The sequence below is a fragment of the Plodia interpunctella genome, chromosome 11, assembly GCF_027563975.2.
Source record: "Plodia interpunctella isolate USDA-ARS_2022_Savannah chromosome 11, ilPloInte3.2, whole genome shotgun sequence".
Taxonomy (NCBI): Eukaryota; Metazoa; Arthropoda; class Insecta; order Lepidoptera; family Pyralidae; genus Plodia; species Plodia interpunctella.
This window is the reverse complement of record NC_071304.1, coordinates 8,497,909-8,517,722: the sequence shown is the minus strand read 5'-3', so window position 1 is coordinate 8,517,722 and position 19,814 is coordinate 8,497,909. Positions and strand designations below refer to the sequence as shown.

At 38.6% G+C, this 19,814-nt stretch overlaps 3 protein-coding genes across 9 annotated transcripts in view; 1 reads left to right on the top strand and 2 right to left on the bottom strand.

Annotated features, from left to right (window-relative positions):
• The first annotated feature begins 3 nt into the window (after positions 1 to 3).
• LOC128673972 (uncharacterized) lies at positions 4 to 7,799 on the top strand. Of its 3 annotated transcripts, none has more exons than XM_053752169.1 (10): positions 4 to 158; positions 572 to 640; positions 913 to 1,027; positions 1,304 to 1,924; positions 4,162 to 4,365; positions 4,985 to 5,122; positions 5,810 to 6,008; positions 6,236 to 6,446; positions 6,802 to 7,015; positions 7,225 to 7,799. In XM_053752169.1, exons 1-10 carry the CDS (start codon positions 34 to 36, stop codon positions 7,324 to 7,326), a joined length of 1,998 nt encoding a protein of 665 aa, XP_053608144.1. In that variant the 5' UTR covers positions 4 to 33; the 3' UTR covers positions 7,327 to 7,799. The 3 variants fall into 3 exon arrangements, with proteins under 3 accessions (XP_053608144.1, XP_053608143.1, XP_053608145.1); XM_053752168.1 differs by having other exon boundaries at positions 572 to 670; XM_053752170.1 differs by having other exon boundaries at positions 572 to 670; positions 7,193 to 7,332.
• LOC128673978 (ferritin light chain-like) lies at positions 2,550 to 3,570 on the bottom strand. The gene has a single exon (XM_053752185.1). It carries the CDS (start codon positions 3,397 to 3,399, stop codon positions 2,710 to 2,712), a length of 690 nt encoding a protein of 229 aa, XP_053608160.1. The 5' UTR covers positions 3,400 to 3,570; the 3' UTR covers positions 2,550 to 2,709.
• Positions 7,800 to 7,885: 86 nt separating the features above from the next.
• The window catches only part of Axn (Axin), a 65,407-nt gene continuing 53,478 nt past the window's right edge, over positions 7,886 to 19,814 (bottom strand). For 4 of the 5 annotated variants that reach the window (XM_053752172.1, XM_053752173.2, XM_053752174.2 and 1 more), the window contains 10 exons: positions 19,039 to 19,161; positions 18,429 to 18,583; positions 16,652 to 16,789; positions 15,231 to 15,339; positions 14,798 to 14,941; positions 14,279 to 14,387; positions 13,543 to 13,705; positions 12,755 to 12,946; positions 11,908 to 12,069; positions 7,886 to 11,381 (listed from right to left, as the gene is read on the bottom strand). In XM_053752172.1, coding sequence (XP_053608147.1) covers positions 11,258 to 11,381; positions 11,908 to 12,069; positions 12,755 to 12,946; positions 13,543 to 13,705; positions 14,279 to 14,387; positions 14,798 to 14,941; positions 15,231 to 15,339; positions 16,652 to 16,789; positions 18,429 to 18,583; positions 19,039 to 19,161 — 1,419 coding nt within the window. In that variant the 3' untranslated portion in view covers positions 7,886 to 11,257. The remainder of the gene's footprint in view (positions 11,382 to 11,907; positions 12,070 to 12,754; positions 12,947 to 13,542; positions 13,706 to 14,278; positions 14,388 to 14,797; positions 14,942 to 15,230; positions 15,340 to 16,651; positions 16,790 to 18,428; positions 18,584 to 19,038; positions 19,162 to 19,814) is intronic. The other variant, XM_053752177.1, reaches the window with a different exon arrangement.

Genomic DNA, 19,814 nt, shown 5'->3' with positions numbered 1-19,814 from the left:
CTTCGACAGCATTTTTACAGAGCTACATTGTCAATGTCAAAGATCCAATCAAAAAAAAAAAATATTACGACACAAATAAAAATGGCGGACGACGACGAAATAGACGTTCTTGGAGAATTTACTTTTAACTCTTGCTTTGCTCAAAATAGTCAAGGAATGTGAGTGTTAATAGAAATAATTTTTATACTAGGAAGTAATATTTCATTTCTTATTTGGAATGGTTTTTATTATTATTAGTATTGTTGACATTCATGATGACACAGTTTTGTTGACATCATTCACCCTTTTTTCAATACCAAAACAATAAATATCCATAATTTCGATACTATATCTGTATGAATTTCTGCGAAACTAGTGTAAACAGACATAATCTATGCTAGAAATTTTTAATTTTAATTTATTTATTTAAGGTACACCAACAGGTTACATGTTCACATTATCTGATACATTCAAAAGTACTTAATCTAGCATGAAATAGAAATCCTCGTGATCCATGGTTTTTGTTTATAAAACCAATCCCATAGTTTCAATTCATCCTAACAAATTCTAAGTATTTTTTGTAACTTTTCAGTCCATCTTGCTCCAACAGAGAGGATACAGTTCATCCACAATGGCTTCTGGACTCTACTGCCACTAACTGGTATGATATCCAGAATAAAAATCTGCTTAGGTAAGCCTTAGGTTTAAATGTAAGGCATATAGTTTAGTGACTATTTCAAATGTGTGTGTTGATGTTTTATTCCAGATTTAAAGCCTTACTCAAGTATAAAATATCCAACCATTCTCAAAAACTTTTTTCTCTTGGATTATAGTTTGATATATCTTAATACTTTTGCTTCAGCAGTGGTTCTGTTGTAAAACTTTTTGCAGTATTATTATAATTCAAATTAAAAACTTTTCAAATTATTGCAGTGGCAAAAAAATGCAACCTGAAAAAGTGCCTAAAAGTAAATCAATAGACAGAGATAACAATATCATTTGTACAGAGTGGACTCGTGATGAAAGGGACATATTAGTTAAGGAAATGGTGAGTCGCTTACATCTGACTTATTTTACAATAATTTTATTTCAAAAATAGTGCATGATGAGCATCCTCCCAGTTGTATTGCAGCTGTGACATGTATTTATTCAGTATAATATTGATATTTCATATAAGGAGTTCCAAAGATTACCCTGAATAACAGAAAAAAATTCTGAAAAAATATTGTTTTTTTAATGGATAGTTATTAAGATTTTATTTATTTGTGTATTTCCCTTACAAACTTCATGCACCTTTTTATAAAACTGTCATGTCATGTCTCAGGAAAAATATGGAAGAAACATACGCAAAATCTCACAAACATTGAAAACAAAGACTGAAGCTGAAATCCAGGCATTGATTGAGGCTGAACATGGGATCAATTTGGACACCCCCACATTTGGTCTGGAGAAGAACGTAGATCATGAGGATGTACCCGCTGTCGTTCAGGAAGAAATTGTTACAGATGACACTCCAAATATGACAAGTGCGAAAAAGACAAAGAGAAAGTACACAAAGTCGAAAAATAGTTTACTAAAGTCAGAAATTGCGAATAATAAAAGTGTTGCGATGGACATAGACCCTGGAGACCTGGTGTATGAAGACGATTTGATGTTGGGGTCAACGGAATCCATAGGCTCAGATTTAGATTTGACCGATATAGTTTCTAGGAATATAGAGAAGTTTCAGAGAGCCAAAGCTGGTAGAAAAATGGGCAATCATAGGAGAAAAACTTCTGGTTCCGAGAAAGGTAGACCTAGGAATAAAAGTAAGGATCTGTTAAAGTCACCTCAGGGAAGGCAGAGGAAGGACTCCAGTTTGTCGGAAGACAGTTTGAGGAGCCCAAAGATGCATATTGTATTGGGTACTGGACATACATTGCCTGTTTCTGAAGGGGAGCAAGTGGTAAGAATTTTTTTTTAAATTAGCTTTAGCGCAGCTTCACTTACGTGATTTCCTACCCTATGTTCTTCTAAATTTGAAAACTGAATATTTCAATATGCAACAAATATATTTCCTTTAGTATTTATAATCTTTTAATAGAATTAAGATTGGAAGAAAAAAGATAACATTTGCAATAAGCACTTGCTTGCGTCTTCGTGCGCGTGTGATAATACCGTATTTCCCTTTTTCCCTCGATTTTTAGGAATCATTTTTTGGTATACCAAATTCAGTGATCCACTAGTTTCGGCTGTGCGTTGATGTTGATTGTTTTTGTGACAATAATAAGATAAGCCTATAAAATTATACTGTATTTACAGTATAATTTTATTAAAATGTGAGGCCTGACTAAAGGAGATATGGCTGCCAGTGTTGACAATGCAGTTAGGATTGTATGTGATATATGAAAGACTAGAGAATAAAGGTGCCATACATTTATGTATAATGAACCTTGTTACTTAATATGTTATTGTTCCGTTTGGTTATGTTTAACAGTGCCATTGATTAGTTCAAACAAAATTATGGAGATAGTGGGAAGGGTAGAGTGTGACATAAACTACATTACTAGCTGCTGGTTTTAAAACAAACATAGAATGCAAGTACTATAATTAAACATAATATTTTCTATCATCCTATATTTGTACTAGTGATGTAGTAAACAAAAAAATCTTGAATCTACAAAAATTGTTTTTGGAATACCTAAATGAGTATTGGCTACAACATCACTACCACAGTTACATCACATAGATTTAGACCGTTTTCTGCAAATACTGGTCGAACATATACAAAGATAGGGACAGGTCTTGGCCATTGTTGCTAGCGATGAAGTTCTTGAGGTCAGACGTGTGACCGGCCAAATTGCGGACCGCCTGCGCCTGCGATTCTATAAACTCCTCTTCTAAGTATTGAGCGATCTCGGGCTCGTGCAAATGTGGACTGTTCCTGGTAGCTTCACGGTGGATGTAGAAGGCTCTTTCGGCGAGCTCCTTCTGTGTATCCAAAGCCTTAGCCAGCGACTCCAGTTCATTCACCTCAGCGATGAAGTTTCTCCGTACAACAGGCTTCAGTATACTGCGCTGAGCGAAATTCATCTCATCGCCTCTCATTGTCACGTGTTTGATGATCGCAATGCTGCGTTCCCAAGCTTCGTCGGACAGTTTCTTGAACAGCTTGTTGAATCCGACTCTGTTTGTCTGGTAGTTGTTGAAGTATGAAGCGGATAGCATGTATTCGTACGATCTCTCCAAGTGCAAGTTGGCGTACGCTTGCATTTCTGTTGCAACGTTACCGTAGCGGGTGTAATCAGCGTATTTCGCGTTGCACCGTTGGAGGATTAGACCGTCCGACGATTGGCTGCAGTCCAATGACACGTCTTGGTAGCACTCGTCGAGGGCTAAAGCCCCCGTTAACATACAGGCAAAAATAAGAATAAACTTCATAATTATCTGAGACTAATTTCTATGTACTATACACACTGGTTTCGATTCCGACAATCGAAGTAAACTGATAAATCTTTAATAGATTACTTTAAAACCTAAGTAATTTGTTTGATTGACAGCGTACAGAGATTAGAAAGTGCTGCACGCAACTGGTTTTCAGATAAATCTCTACGTGATGTGTGAAACATAGTCACTGTGATAAACACATGATAGTCGTTTATCATTGAAACCTGACACTGCTAAAACCATTTGACCCTACACCAGACCAGACATCATTTGTTGATTAGCTTTAATATGGTGGATATATGAGAGTTGACAGAGGCTAGTTCATTGCAAAAATCAACTACATAGTAATTTTGCACGCTACTTCGTCCGCGAGGAATCACTTTTTGAACTAGGTCTTTTATAACTAGGTAATCTGAGATTTTGAGCTTGACCTTCAATGATAAATCAAATTTGATGCGATTATCAAATTTATGCGATATATTTATACAAAAATATTAAATATAAATAAATATATTAGGTCAAATTACACAGATTGAGCTAGCGCCAAAGTAAGTTCGAGACTTGTGTTATGGCATACTAACTCAACGGTACTATATTTTATAACAAATACATATATAGTTAAACATCCAAGACCCGGGCCCCATCAGAAAAAGATTCTAAAACTTGTGTGATATGTTATTAATCTATTGGATTTTGGATTCCATTTTTTCTTAAATATCTCCTAAACAAACCAGTTACATAAGAGTTATGTTACAGATAAAAATAGAGAAGAAGAAAGACTCAGAAGAGAGTGACATAGAGGTGGACATAGACAGCGACAACGAGGGTGGGTCCACCAAGAATAACTTCAGGGAGGAGAGTCAGGCGGTGAAGGCTAGTGGAGAGGAGGCGCCGATTGCTGTGCCTCTTGAGGGCAGGAAGTTTGAACCCATGAGGAAAAGAGCCAAGAAGATCATTCTGGTATGTAAATAAATAAATTGATTTACAAAAAATTAAAATTAAAATTTTTCTTATTTTCAAATTACGATGTTTTGTCATATAGCAAGTAAATCGATCTTACTAACAATTATGGATTTATCCGAAATAAATGATTTATTATTATTGCTAGATGTCCCCGGGGCTTCGCTCCCGTGGGAATTTCGCGATAAAAAATACTCTGTGTTAATCCAGGTTATATTCTACCCGTGTACCAAATTTCATACACATAACACATAGGGTGCTTTTTATCGCGAAATTGACGGAAGCAATCCCCCGCGACGCGCTGATAATTTTAAGTTTTTTTTTATATAAAAATGCCAATATCAATATTATCTTCTTTTTTCTTATCATAATAATGGATTGTCATGGAAACTGAAGCGACCTGGCAAATTTCAATTCTGTATGAGAAATTGAAGTAGGTGAAATTTAACTTGCAAAATTTGATTACAGACAGACAAACATCGGGACAGCTGAAACTAAATAAAAGCTTGTAATAAAATATGAAACTTTGCAAAATAAAACAATAATCATTACTGACAAACTTAATTATTGTTTTAGACGGTTTTTGACATTAGTATTAGAGCAATATTATTGTCGCCAGGACGGCGGCGGCGGCTACACGATCATGCACACTGAGACGGGCGACCTGCTGGAGCAGAGCGCGGAGCCCAAGAAGGAGCGTGTGCTCCGCAAGTCCGTGCCGCTGCTGCCGTGTCGGGTCTACAACACCGACAAGCCGGTAAGACCTGAAACCTCATTTTTTTCATTCAGGAATTAGGCCGTCAAAGACTAACGCTTTTATTGTAAAAATATTTTGATTGATCGTTAATTTTGTTTTTTTTTGTGTGTTTGAAAGCCGTTGGTAGTTATATATTGTCGGGCCTGTTGTCTTACCCTGCGGGCGGTTTTCTGGCGATTGATTGGCGGTAATAAATAATATTGGCTAAAATGAAACCAACATTCAATATTGTATATTATTGACTTGTCGGGAATTCAACGAGTTCCAAGGATCCGGACACAATTTGGAAATTTGGAATCAATTTTCAAATAAATAATAGTTTGTGTAACATATTTATTTCTCAAAAAGCTAAAAACCACTAGCATTTCAGAACGATCACTCCTGAGTACTCGCTTACATAATAAAAAAGAAGAAATAATAGCCTTCATAAATAAAATCTCCGTTCGAGTCTTTGAAAGACGTAGCACAACTTAGTCCATTTCTGTCCAGGATTAATGTTTTACTGGCCACCGATAAAAAAGAAAGACATTGTTTTATTCTTGATTTAAATATTTTTTCACAAATGACATACAAATATTCCCGCCAATTGCTTGTATGTGATTTTTGATAAATTCATTGTTAATTTGGAAAGTCAATATAATTTCATTTAATTACCACTACATAGACCAATTTCTGATATGTTACCAGGCGCCATTCGAGGTGTACATATACGTGTCCGCGCTGATCAGCATGGACGTGCACGCGCACACGTCCCGCGCGGAGGTGATGGGGCTGCTGGGCGGGACCTACAGCGCGGGGCTGTGGGGCTCTGCCCCCGCCGTCACCTGCATCGGCTACCGCTGTGCCAGGGCGGCCTCCTCCTCCACACACTGCGATATGGAGCCTGGTAAGAATACTTACTATGCGTGTACGCGTACTGTCATCTGAATGTTTTCCAACTTAGAATGTTATACAATCCGACGCTCGATGGCTAGAAACAACCAGGAAAACAATAGGATGAGAGCGAGATTGACGAAGTTTTTAATGCGCATTCATTCTTCGGCAAAAGTAAATTTTTCAAATTGGCTCATAAACTATTGAGATAGAAAAAATAACAAAAAAGTGTTGGTCCAGTGTCACAGTCCGTGGCGGCCGAGAGCCTGCTAGCGCAAGGACTGTCGGTGTGCGCGTGGCACCACTCGCACCCCGCGTGCGCGTGCGCGCCGTCCGCGCTCGACCTCGCGACGCAGCGGGCGCTGCAGCGCGCGCTCGAGCGCGGGGCGCCGCTGCTGGGGCTCATCTCCTCGCAGCGCTGGCCCGCCGGCCGCCGCGCCTCGCAGTACCGGTCAGCCTGATCTTGTGTTTCACCACTTGACACTTCTCTATGTCACACCTGTTTTTCTCGTTCTCTAGCTTCGACCATTACGCCAATTATTTGGTCAAGGTCACTCAATTGGCTATTTGACTGGCTATTATTAGGTATTTAAATAACCAAATACAATTAAATTTCATTTTAATTAATCAGTTTTATTAATTACTAGATTTATTATTTTTTCCGTCAAAACGAACTCAGGTCGAGATCACTGAAATAGCTACTTGACTGTTACATAAAATGCACTTTAGTTAATCAGTTTTATTCATTGCGAAATTAACATGTTTTCCGTCAAACAAACTTACTGATATTTTATTCCCAATCGCAGATGCATTCGCGTGGAAGATGAAGACGACATAGAACCGGAAGTGCCGACTGGCTTCCAGCTGAACGTCAAACTGGTGGCAGACATCACGGCGGACTCTCTCCCTCTCTATCTAGAGGAGCTGGCGGCCCTACTGCGCGAGTGCGAGCGAAACGCGTATACTGTGGACATGGCCCGCGACCGCTGTCCGCAGGCCAATATGTCGTATTTAGATAAAGTATGTACTGTCTCAATATTATACATACGAACCTACCTGCTACCTCTTCAGTCTATATCTACTCAACCAATATTTTTGAAAATTGCATGAGGATTTTTGTTACCGTTTATCATGAAAAAGAGTCGCAAGCTAACGCTACTGTGTATTGAAACTTGATTTTTTTTTATAATTACCCAGGTAACATCGAGATATATTTGAACATGTTCCAGTGTATATCGAGCGTGTCACATCACCTTCGTTCGGCGGGATATGCCGACCACGACCCAGTGGTGCCAAGACTGCTGCAAGGCATCCGCGACATCTTCAGATGATGCCCGCCGTCCTAGCTGATGGATCACAAACAATGCTCAACGGTCACTGGTGCGAGACCAGCTTAGACTATAACTAGGTTCATAATGCTGTAGGACAGACCATAGTGATTTGTAGTCATTCCTTGGTGACCTAGACCTTGGTGCTATTACCATGTTCGTTGTATGACTGTGCCGATTTTCGTAAGGTTCTGTTTTGGTTAAATCCTTTTTATAAATACCTAAACAAATGAGGTCTAGGTTGATATATTATGAGAATTTAAAGGATCTAATGATTGATCGGGTGTGCGCATTCGTGTGCGTGTTTATTACTGTTATTAAAAAAAACCTAATCCATAGTATCTGTGCAATATATATCAGTATTACAAGATATAAAAGTATATCCAAAATATTTCTGTTCTTGCGGGTAAGACAACAAGTATGTATATATTGAAAATTTAAATGGTGTGTGTGGAAATAAATGACTGACAAAATTATACTTCTATTTTTCAACTCAAAACCACTTGAATAGATTAAAACAAGATTTTTTAAAATTATCTAGAAGGCAAATAAAAATCATAAGTATATGGCACAGTTCCGGTTTTATTTTTTTAAATGTTACATGTGCTAGATAAAAAAATAATACAGTCCGATTAGTGAAATTCTTTTACTAACGATAGTTACATCGCAGAAAGTAATACTTTAGTACGTCAATATATTTATTACAAATCATCGTTTACTTAACTTCCACATTCGTATACACTCTAAATTGGAAAACATTATATTTTTTTACAATTTAACAAGTAATTTTAACTTTCGACGTTTTTTGGAGATTCGCAAAATGCCAGATATTGTATCAGACAACGCAAAATGTCCAACAACATAATTCTTTATATAGAACCATAAAACCAAAAGGAAATAATCTGGCATTTTGCGTTCTGATACTAGAGATACCTGGAATTTGAGCGTGTACATTTGAGCCCGTTTATGGCGATATCATAAGGTACCTTGAGACGACTGAAAGTGCCTGCGATATTTACAATTATATACTTCATCTATTTATACAATGTTGTGGCGGCGACCTGTGATAGTAACAAAAGATGGCGGCGTCTCAGACACAATTTATAATAAAAAATCCTCATACAACGTTGTACTTTAGAACAAAAAATAAACGACGTTTGGAGTCAAAAAATACATTCGTCTCCTTTTCTAGGTTGTGGAGGAAAGGAATATTTTCGATTTTTCTCAGCGTCCATTAAAGTTAAAACCATATACTCAATAAATCTTTATACCTTACGTACTCACTAAATTAACATTTATTTAAGGAAGAATTGTTATGCATTAAATAAATAATATGCAATCCTTAGAGATAATGGAGAGATTTTGGCAGTGACAGAAATTAATTTAGAATTACACAATGTTTATTTCTGCGCTCTTTTATTTATAATCAACACGCGCCCATTTGTTACAAACATCGCGATTTGCGGCAATCAATTTATGCAATAACTTTCTTTGTTAATTAATCCATGTACCTATTTGGCAAAATCGTACATTATTTCCCTTTCGTACCCTTTCACAATGCCCGCAACAAATGGCCGGAGAACTAACGACGCTGAAGGAAAATGGAAAGTTAAGCTGACGTCTGAGACGGCGTGGCGCACTTACGCAACATTAGGCAATAAATAAAACGTATTCATTAAATTAATAAAAAATAAAGAGTTCGAATCAAAGTAATTATGTCTATATTTACATGTGTTAACTTACGTCTAATTAGAAGCATCAACTATGAAAAATGTATCAACATTGAAGGCACATGATTTCGCACCCGATTCACAATCGTGCATTCGTTTTAGTGCACTCGATTAGCTGGCAACACTTCATGTACAGTCCGCAGCGCAATCATATGCAAAATTAGAAAATCACTGGATCTGTCAATAAATTTCATAGATAAGCAGGTACACAGAGTTTGCGTCGCGGACGGTACATTGGATCGGACATGACAATCTAACTTACTATATGTTACAATATGCGAAGTAATAAGTACTAACGGGCATGTGTCCGCGTGACGTCACGCCGCGGGGGTAGACTAGTTGGAACTAACTGACTTAGGGAAACTCAGTCTGGCAATCATTTATTCGTTTGTTTTTAGACAAACACAGTATGTACTTTTATATGTAGCAACACCCCGATATAGAAATTTAAGAAATTAATTGAAAATAGCATTGAAAGTTAAGCAAGTCACGAAAGTCTGGAAATAAAAAATATATTCAGGACATTACTACACTTCGGAAGCATATTGATGGCGATTGTACTTCTACAAATATTGAATCATAATCGGCAGTTACAAGTAATGTCTTTCTCTTGAGAGAAAGATGGTTGAAGTGCTGCAGATTACAAATAAATTTGTAGTAATATAATGCCTATCTGTGCATGTCTGTACGAGGATAGAGTGATCAATTTATTCTTACAATCTCGCTAATTACCCCTATTCACAGCTGCAGAACGGAAATCATTTGTAAACTGTCGACTTAGAGCGTTATTCTTATGTATTTGATTGAGATCCCATCGTGTATTGATTTTGTTGCCAATTTCGAATGAAGCGTTTGTCCGATACAGAGTGTAACATTTATCGATATTGTTGTTGAAATGCTCACAATACTTTATTAAAAATAAGATTTTAAAATAGTAAGAAAAAAATAGCATACCCATAATTGGTACACCTGTATCGAACAGTATAAAATTTCATAAACATGTGAATAATTTTCCGAATCTCAGATTTATCAACGAATTATATCTTTTGAAACAGAACACATCATTTATACCTAGAACATTAATTTAAAAATATACAAACTAAGCAGTCATTCATATAACACTAGGAATATTAGAATAAAAGTCGCGTACTGTCAATGTTCGAATTAAAAAAAATATCGTACAATAGTAAGCGTACTCAACTAGCTCAAGTAAAAAAATAATTAAAATAAAAAAGTTAATGTCGAGGAACCGAATCTTTTTAACGGCGCAGTCGCGCGCGCCCGACGCAGTCATTTTAAATAAATAATTTATTATTCTAGTGCCGCCCTGTCTCGAATACAAATATAATCGAAGACGTAAAAACATTCAATAAATAAGACAAAGAAGCAAGTATCAGAGATAATTCATATACTAATTATAATTCTTTTAAAATGTGTTCTCCAGCGCTCTGTCCCATTTCTTGTGTATTTCAAATACGCGTTTTCTTTTTTTATATGAGCAAAACCAAAGATACGAAGACGCCTATGGTTTTCTCCGTCTACAACTCCGAACTTGCATCTATGTCTTATTCACTAAATAAAAATTCATTTTAGAATTATTTCACAAATGTTAAAAAAGTCAAATTTGGCATTTCTTCAAATAAACGCAGTACAACAATGTACTTTTGGGGACAGGGCGGCGCGGCGGCGCATGGCCAATTCGTCACTGAGTTCTTTCCACACTGACGGCGCAGGATTCACAAGCTAAAAATTGTTATGGTCGATTGTATATGATTTTGCCGATACATTTAAAGCGCTGTCTCCAGTATTATCTGTAGCTTCATGGTAATACATAACATGATGGATTTGTCTTTCATATAACAAATTTAATTTTGAAATGAATTAATATTTGTCGGATCAAGTGTAACCATGATGCTATAGAATAGTATTGAAGCCCGCAAAACGGAACTTTTTGCTGAAAGTACAAATATTGCTATCTCTTTCAGCTATGGCCCAAAATCTCATATATTGCGAGGAATATACATATGTATAACGTATAGTATCTTTCACCGCGTAAGAAGGAGAGGTCGGACATCAAATGAAAGAAATACCAATAGACGTGCTTTGCAAATGACCTTTAGTTTAAATTATAATCCAGTCAACATCTATTAAAAAATGATATTTTTTACGCTAACGCACCCTGCCGCCGTCAGTAGGGGGTGGACCTACTCGATGCTCTTGACCCGGGCCATGACCTTGCCCTCGAACATGGGCAGCGTGTCGTTGTCGTTGCTAACCTCCTCCTGGATCACCGTGTCCAGGTCCACGCAGTTCGTCTTGAAGAAATATCTGCAGACAGATGCATATTGACAAATTGATTCTGATGTAAACTTCTGGTGACATATTTTAATGGTATCTACCATTTTTTTTCCAAGTTTGGGTCAAATAAATTAATTTTCAAAACCAATTCTATGGAAACAAACCGTACGTACCTTAACTAATATATGACATAGTAATTAATATGTAGTAGTTTCAACTGAGAAAGAAAACACAAACTTTCTCTCGGAGACCCGGTGAAAGAATTGGAAACTAACTAACTAACTAAGAAGTTATTAGAACATTGGTACGCATATCATAATTTAAAATAAAAATATATATAATACTCACGTATGACGAAATATCGAAAACTACTGAGCTCAATGAAATTTGGCAGTAGGGTAGATTGTGACTAGGAGACTTCCGCTAAGAAAGGATATTTCGAAATTCATCCCTAAGGGGTTGCCAGTTTGTATGCAACTTTGTCATTATTGATATATAGAAATTCACGCGTGCTAAGCCGCGGGGGCACCAGGCCCCAGGTCACCGGCACACACACCTGTAGTTCCCCTTCCTGGGCAGGTACTCCTTGAACAGCTTGAGCGTGAGCGGCGCAGCGGGCACCTTGAAGCGGTACGGCAGCTGCTCGTCCAGGAACGACACCACCACCACCGTGTGCTCCCCGCCGCCGCTGGTGCTGCTGGACTTGCTGCCGCTGCCCCTGCCACGGTCAACAGGCTTTTGGTTCAGTAGTTCAGTAGTTTGTAGCTTTTTCATTAAAAATTTGACGTAAAAAGTGCCGATGAAGGTACAACTTTTGAGTTCAAATTTTGTCATTTTTAATAATGATGTAAATTCGTCCTCCTAATTTTTAATATATGTATAAGACCTATATTTGTTAATTGACGTCCTTGGAGAAAAGGTTGCGGTGAAGTTTATTGCGCCGCTTCTTCTTCACCTGCGCTTTGGAAGCCGGCAGTAGACTTAGTTTAAGTAATTTTTTGACGTCAGTAAGTGATGTATATCATCCTAAATTGAATAAAGAATTTTGAATTTGAAAGATAGCCTTACTGGAGAAACTTGGAAACTGTTATAAGTTTTCGTGTTAATAGCACATTTTGATGAGATTCATACAGAAGTCACAGCTTTAGCTGCTCAGCTAGATTTAGCACCCAAAAATTGCGCTACGTGGAGGCGTTCAAAGTTCGACAGTAGGAACCAATTAGGTCGATCTCTAAATAGAAATTGTGAGATCACTACAAAATTTAGTGCATCCCGGAAAAAATAAATGTTCTCGTGGGAAATTCATGCGGACGAAGCCACGGACAACAGCTAGTTGTAAATAAAAATTAAAAAAAAAAAATCTGGTCGATCCACTCGTGGGACATGGGATATGTGGGTGTTACCTAGCCCTCTGAGCCTTGTCCCTGCGGCGATGGTCGTCCCTGTCCGCGGAGGAGCCCCTGGAGGAGTGGTTGCGGCCCTCGCTGGCGGCGATCCACAGCAGGATGCGGGGCTCCACGCCGGCCGCGCTGGTGCCCTCGCTCACCACGGACACGCCGCTGTCCGTCAGTTCCGTCACTGTTTTCTTCGAGAACCTGTGGACATTTTATTTATTTTTGGTAGATAATAAAGAGGTGTCGAGAAAGTTACTAATTACAATTTTTCGCAAGCATTAAATGTGAAATCTAAAAATGCACTCAAATAATGAACTCTATTCATTTTTTGAGTGAATTTTTAGATTTCGATCGATTTAGGTTATTATTTAATTAAACTTAATTTAATTTTACAATGTGTAAATGCGACATCTGAGTATGATTTTATGTTGACCATAGTAATTTGTGTTAAAATGTAATTTTTCGAAACTTATTTTGTTCACATAAATATGTCCGCGGTGTTGCCATCACTTGAAGTATAGGTTTAATGCTAGTTCGATGATGGGTTGCTAAGCTAAACAACTTGGTACTTATAAATACTACATACTTAGACATTTACCCCATTATTTATAAAAAGGTTAAAATAAAGTTTTGTCACTATCGCAGTTTATATTTGACATTGACAGAACGTACCTTAGCTTAAATTATGAACTATGGACTACAGATCATACTAACAATTTAACAGTGTTGAATTGTGTTTTAAAAGTAATTTTTTTTAGTCATAACGTTTATATGTATCAGTATGGGGCAGTGCATACCTGCGCTGCAGGTCGTGGTGAGCGTGGTGCGCGTCGGGCGCGTCGTAGTGTCCGGAGTCAGCGGAGAGCGCGGAGTGCGCTCGACGCGACGCGACGCGACGCCGCGCGCCCGGCGGCGACGCGCCCGGCGTGCGCTCCGACCACACGCGCGACACGTGCTGGTCTGCACACACCGATGTATCATTGTCATTATTTATTTAAGACAAAATCCATTGTAAATGTTATCATCCATCGTAGAGAGCGATAAGTAACGAGTAAAAATTGCTTAGTGATTTTTGGACACTGAATTTGCGACCAAAAAACCTACTTGTATACTCGATAGAAATGCGTGAAGAAAGCTGAGGGAGGCTTTTGCCCAGCAGTGGGACTTAAACAGTTAATAAAAAATATTAAAAAAATATTCGTGGCTTAACAGCAAGTTTTACAAAACGTGCACGTGTGACTTAAGTCAAACAAAATCAAATAAAAATATATTTATAAAACAAACAACAGGACTAGATACATTAAATCAATAGACAGATAAGTATCACAATATCGAACGCAGCTACAAAATGGGCGGATAATATCAAAGTCTCAGACTTAGACTACAACTTCTCACACGTGTGTGTATGTTACAAATTATGACAGTTATTCAAATATATAAATGATGCTGTCTTGGAATTCACAGTGCACGTTATATGTTTTAAAACTAGACCTGCGTTAAATAGAAGAACAACAAACGTAATAGTATAGTTACCGAGTATATCTTGGTCGTTGTCGTCATCAAGCTGCAGCTTCTCCCGGATGGCGGCCGCCACCAGCGCCGGCGGCAGCGCCTGCCCGCACATAGCCTCTTCTCCTACGCCCTACGAACAGACAAGGAGAAATTAGGTTACACGACGACCTCGGTGGCGCAGTGGTAAATGCTTGCTTCTGAACCGAGAGGTCCCGGGCTCGATCCCCGGTCGGGTCATGATGGTAAATGATCTTTTTCTGATTGGCCCGGGTCTTTGATGTTTATCTATATATGTATTTGTTATAAAATTAGTCATAACACAAGTCTAAAACTTACTCTGGGGCTAGCTCGATCTGTGTGATTTGTCCTAATATATTTATATTCACAATTACGCTAAAATTATATACAAAAGAACAAGGGAAGAAAATTATTACCATTGTATTTAAATTAAAGAAAAACTTTTTTTTAATATACTTTACTACAGGCTTTGCGGCGTCATAGCAGTGGACATGAGAGAGGAGAGAAAGAGAGAGCAGTAACCTCTGTGAGTCGGCGCTCCAGCCTCTCCTTGGTCTCCTGGTCGCGCCGCACTCGCTCCAGCTTCTCAATGAGCAGCGGCGCGAACTTGGCTGGCGGCAGCACCCGCAGCTGCGACGACTGCATGCGCTGCGTGCGAGGGATCACCTGAACACGCAAATAGAACAAATTTCACTCTTTCTATAGTCGTAAACCTGGGTCGTGGCCATGAAAATGGAATTAAACTGCTTTGACGAAGAACGTCACAAATGCAAAATGTCATTTCACCGATTTGTGAGAAACCCATAATGCCAGGTGTTGCATAACGACAGATTCGCGAAATGACAGATTCACAGATTGACAGGTCAATCTCGAACAATAAAATGACCACACCACTGCAGCACCACAGGTCAATAAAAGAAAGTATTACGTATTCAGTTGACACGTGCTTACTAACCATAGCAGTGTCCTGCTCCTTGTTGATGACAGCGTTTCTGTCGACCCCGTGCGGCCGCGAGCGGAGGCGCTCGCGCGGCTCCCGCCCTCCGCGCATCGACATGCCGTCCCTGCACCATTATAGGCTTTAGTTTAATTTTTATTTATTTACTTATAGGAGGATCCAACAGCTCTGTTTACGAAATGATCACTTGAATATAAATCGGAAAGCCAATTACAGGAAAACTAATATAAAACAGGTTAAAATTGTAACCTTTGCAATTTAAGCACTAACTATTGTAGTATCGCGGAAACAGTTTAGTGAAGTTGTTTTTTACATTTTTCGCAAACGCCACGTCAGGACAATGCATTGTAAAACTTGACGTTTACACGTTAATTTTTTTATGAATGAACATAATTTCATTACATTTATTAAGTACATTTATTCATCATGAGATATTGTAAAATGTAAACATGAAAAAATGTGGCAGCATTCAGCATTCTTGGGAATTACTGACAGTGCGAGTTAGTGGGGTTGGGTCCGCAGGGGCAAACTAATGCAAGTATTTGTATGAATGACACATCAACATGATATCAGAAAGTTTAACAATACTTACTTGATTCTCGATTGATTTGTATACTGTCTAAAAAGAGTAGAAAATGAATTTTGACAGAGCTACATTTTGTGTCATTGCAACACCCAATAGAAAGGTCAAGATTGGTTGATACTCCCAGTGTTGCCAACCAAAAAAACACAGGACCCTCATTTATTTATTTATTTTCTACTCTTTATAGACAGAATTCATAATGGCGAGGTTGCAAACTTGTTTTATTACTAGGAGAAGATTGATGTATATATATGAGTTAATTCTTCTTTGTGTGACTCTAAGTCGCATATCATGTCATATCATCATAATACTACACTACTATTTTATCTACGACAACACAATGACAATTCTAAACCAAATAAAAACTGCAACTTAAAACAACAGTGAAACAAAATTGGAAAAATTGTTGAACAAATTACTTCTTATATTAACATTTTTACTTACCAGAATATACTTCGAAAAGAAATCCTTGTTGGTAATATCGTAAAAAAATATCTAAAGTGAATTCTTCTTTCTTATTGAGTGTGTAATTGTTAACACTAGTGTCACATTTATCGCCTAAGGGCATCTGACACGACCACTTAACACCATCAATAGTTCCACGACCACTTAACACCAGTGTGCAGTTTCAACAGACACAACTTGTGGCACAAGTAGTATTCGAACCCGGGACATTCCGATCAAAAGCGGACTTACACGTTGATTGCTAAAAATTATCGGTACGAAACATGTGAGGAGACGCGAGGCGTGTGACCGCGAATAAGAATCTCCTGCATTAAATTGGCACTGGCGTCGTTGTTTACAAGGCCACCAGAGAAAATATGATGATACTCACACGCTGCTTCCGGAGAGCGAAACCGCATCGCTATCGGTCCGTCCGGAGCTGAGGCTGGCGCGCTCCGAATCCTGGCGCGAGGTCGGACAGTAGCCCGCGTACGTCACGTGTGCGCTGTACACTGACCGCTTGCGGTGACTGCACGCGCACCCACCGTACCACAACGGGCAATGGATGGGAGGCGGAGGATACGGGACGTAATGTTATAGGTACAGAGGTATTCGAATATGGAATTTCATTTTCAATTTGTAAAAAGAATATTGAAGGTTTGGATAGGATTAATTTAAATATGGAATGAGTAAATTTATTTTTAAATTATAGATACATATATCGTGACATTATTTTCATATGACAAATTGTTGTTTTTTTAAATACATTATTTATGGTACAATTTTATTATTTTAGTATATTATTGTACAAGGTTGTACAAGGAATATACAAGATAGGAAAGGACAAGTGTGGATTTTTTTAAATGGCGGTGGCAACACAGTGCGTTAGCGGGTAGAGTGCGGCAGGGCGGCAAACATGCAGGCGCGGGACAAAACATGGGGGCAAAACAAACAGAATATCAGTAAGCTAGGGGATGAACTAAAATATAAAAAAATAAAACGACTGATGAGTAATAAGCTGGGGTAATAACGTAAACATATTTAATGATAAAGCTGAGCATTGTACTGTTTTAAATGATCAATTCTAATTGATCAGTATGTGGCCGTCCAAATCAAAATGGACCTTATGGCGTTTGGGCCTTTATTGCCGCTGTTCGAATACAAAACAACGGCAATAATGGCGTAAGTGCCGGGCGCCATAAGGTCCCTTTTGATTTGGACTGCAATGTGGCCGTATATGATATTTGGAAGTTTTTTTTTTGTGAATGCTTTGTTTTATCATATAGTGAATATAAACTGCATGCAATGTTGGGGGGTCACACTCATATGCAAGATTTTTGACCGATATGTTTATTCTGACAAACTAATTTTACATTTACAAAAACTAAATAAATCAAAGTTCTACAAATAAGCGAATAATACAACTCTAGAATAGTTTTTCTAAATTCTGAATACAAATTATACAGTCCACGAGATTCAATGGGTACCTTTTTGAAAAAAGACGTTAGAAAAAATCTGAAGCAGACGCTCTTTACTCCGCAATGGGACGACTCATCGGGAATACGGGTAAAAATGTCAATTTAAAAATTGTATATAATTGACAGCTATCAATGTCAAAGTTGACAAACACAAGAGAAGAAAACGGACCCTCCAAATCTCAAGAACTTAAGACAACGGAAACTATAGATGTTGGGTTAGCGTAACCACATGAGATAGAACTATTCAATACGTCGATTCGTCAAGTATCTGAAGGCTGCCTTTGTAAAAGTCGAAAGACATACGAATAGGGACAAAATGTATTAACGCTCTGTCCCGTTTCTCCTTCTATATTTTTATTTTTTAAAATAGTTTCTCACTGCAAAAGCGAAATGAAAGATAAGACAATATCTATAGCTTTCTCTGTCTACATCAAGAATAAATAAAAGTAAGTAAGTATAATAGTAAAAGCCAGTTTAGACCGAATAAGTAATGCGTAGCGATAGTAATGATTATAATGTACGGCTTAAAACGAGATCTAGCCTATACCGAGAGTATAGGCTAGATCTCGTTTAAGTGAAGTAGGTCAACCTAAGTTGAATTAAGATTTTTGTTTGACATGGTCACCGCTACGCATTAGGTCTGCGCCGGCGCAGCATGTAACCCTATTCAGAATATAACAAGTGACATACGGCGCCTCGGAGTGCAGCCGGCGGCCCTGCGTGGCCAGCAGCGCGTCGTGCGTGAGCCGCGCCCCCGCCCCCGCCCCCGCCCCCGCCCCCACACCCGCACCCAGCTCCTGCTCCTCGTGCAGCGTCGCCAGGCCCGACGACAGCGGCACCGCTACCTATTCGCACAAACACGTTAATTAGCACTGTTGTCCGCGACTCCAACCGCGTTAAAGGTAGTTCATTAGTGGAAATGCTCCGATCTTAGTAGGAGCGTAAGCTCCTCTTTTCTTAATATACCAAATACCAACTAAACCTAATGTTCCGTTTTGACGTAAAAAAGGACAAAAACACCCTTTCACATTTATAATCCTAAGTATGAATATGGAACTAGAACTACAGGACACGTAGCCAATAAAACTTTCAACGCAGCTTAATATAAACTTAGCTGCCTGTCTAATATACAATAAATATGTCAATATATAAAACTAATGGCCAGTCCCGGCCTCGCTCGGATAAAACCTAAACCATACTCAGGAATCACACAGGTTCATATCATCGCGTTCATACAAACATACGAGACAGAGCGACTTCTTTTTATACTATATGTGAAGAAAATGCTGCGATACGTTACCTCCCGCTGCGGCGGCGGGGAGTCGGGCGAGGACAGCGGCTGCGTGGCCGCGCTCACGTACGACACGTACGCCTCCGAGCGCAGGAACGCCTGGTACGTCGACTCCGTGATCGCCCGCGTCACCTGACGTACACCACACAAACATTCACTATATGGATTTACTAGCTTCACCCCGGGGCATCGTTCCCGTGCGAATTGCGGGATAAAAAGCACCCTATGTGTTATTCCAGGTTATATTCTACCCACAAGTTTCGAACTTACTTTGGGGCTAACTTGATCTGTGTGATTTGTTCTTATTTATTTATTTATATAACAAATTTCATAACAATCGGTCAAGTAGATTTCACGTGAAAGGATAACAAACATCACACATCCTCACAATGTAATATTAGTAGGATGATCCATGTGGATCACACAGATTCAGTTAGACCCAAAGTAAGTTAGAGACTTGTGTTAGGGGATACTGACTCAAAGATACTATGTTTTTAAAATATATCTATATGTGCAAGACTCGACGTCAATCCGAAAAAGATCAATTTCCATGACCTGACTGGTGACCGATCCCGGGATTTACAGTGCAGCAGTCCGGCATGATGACCATTAGGCTATGATGGACGTCCGCGAGTCTTCAAAGACAAAGAAAACTAAACAACGAGCTAGCATACCCAAATGAGATAGAAGATTTCCATACAATTTTCCAGCCCATGGTTCATGCAGGGTAGCTTTATGTGCTGTTGACTGTACTTATGCCCCGATATGTTATTTATTTATTTTCA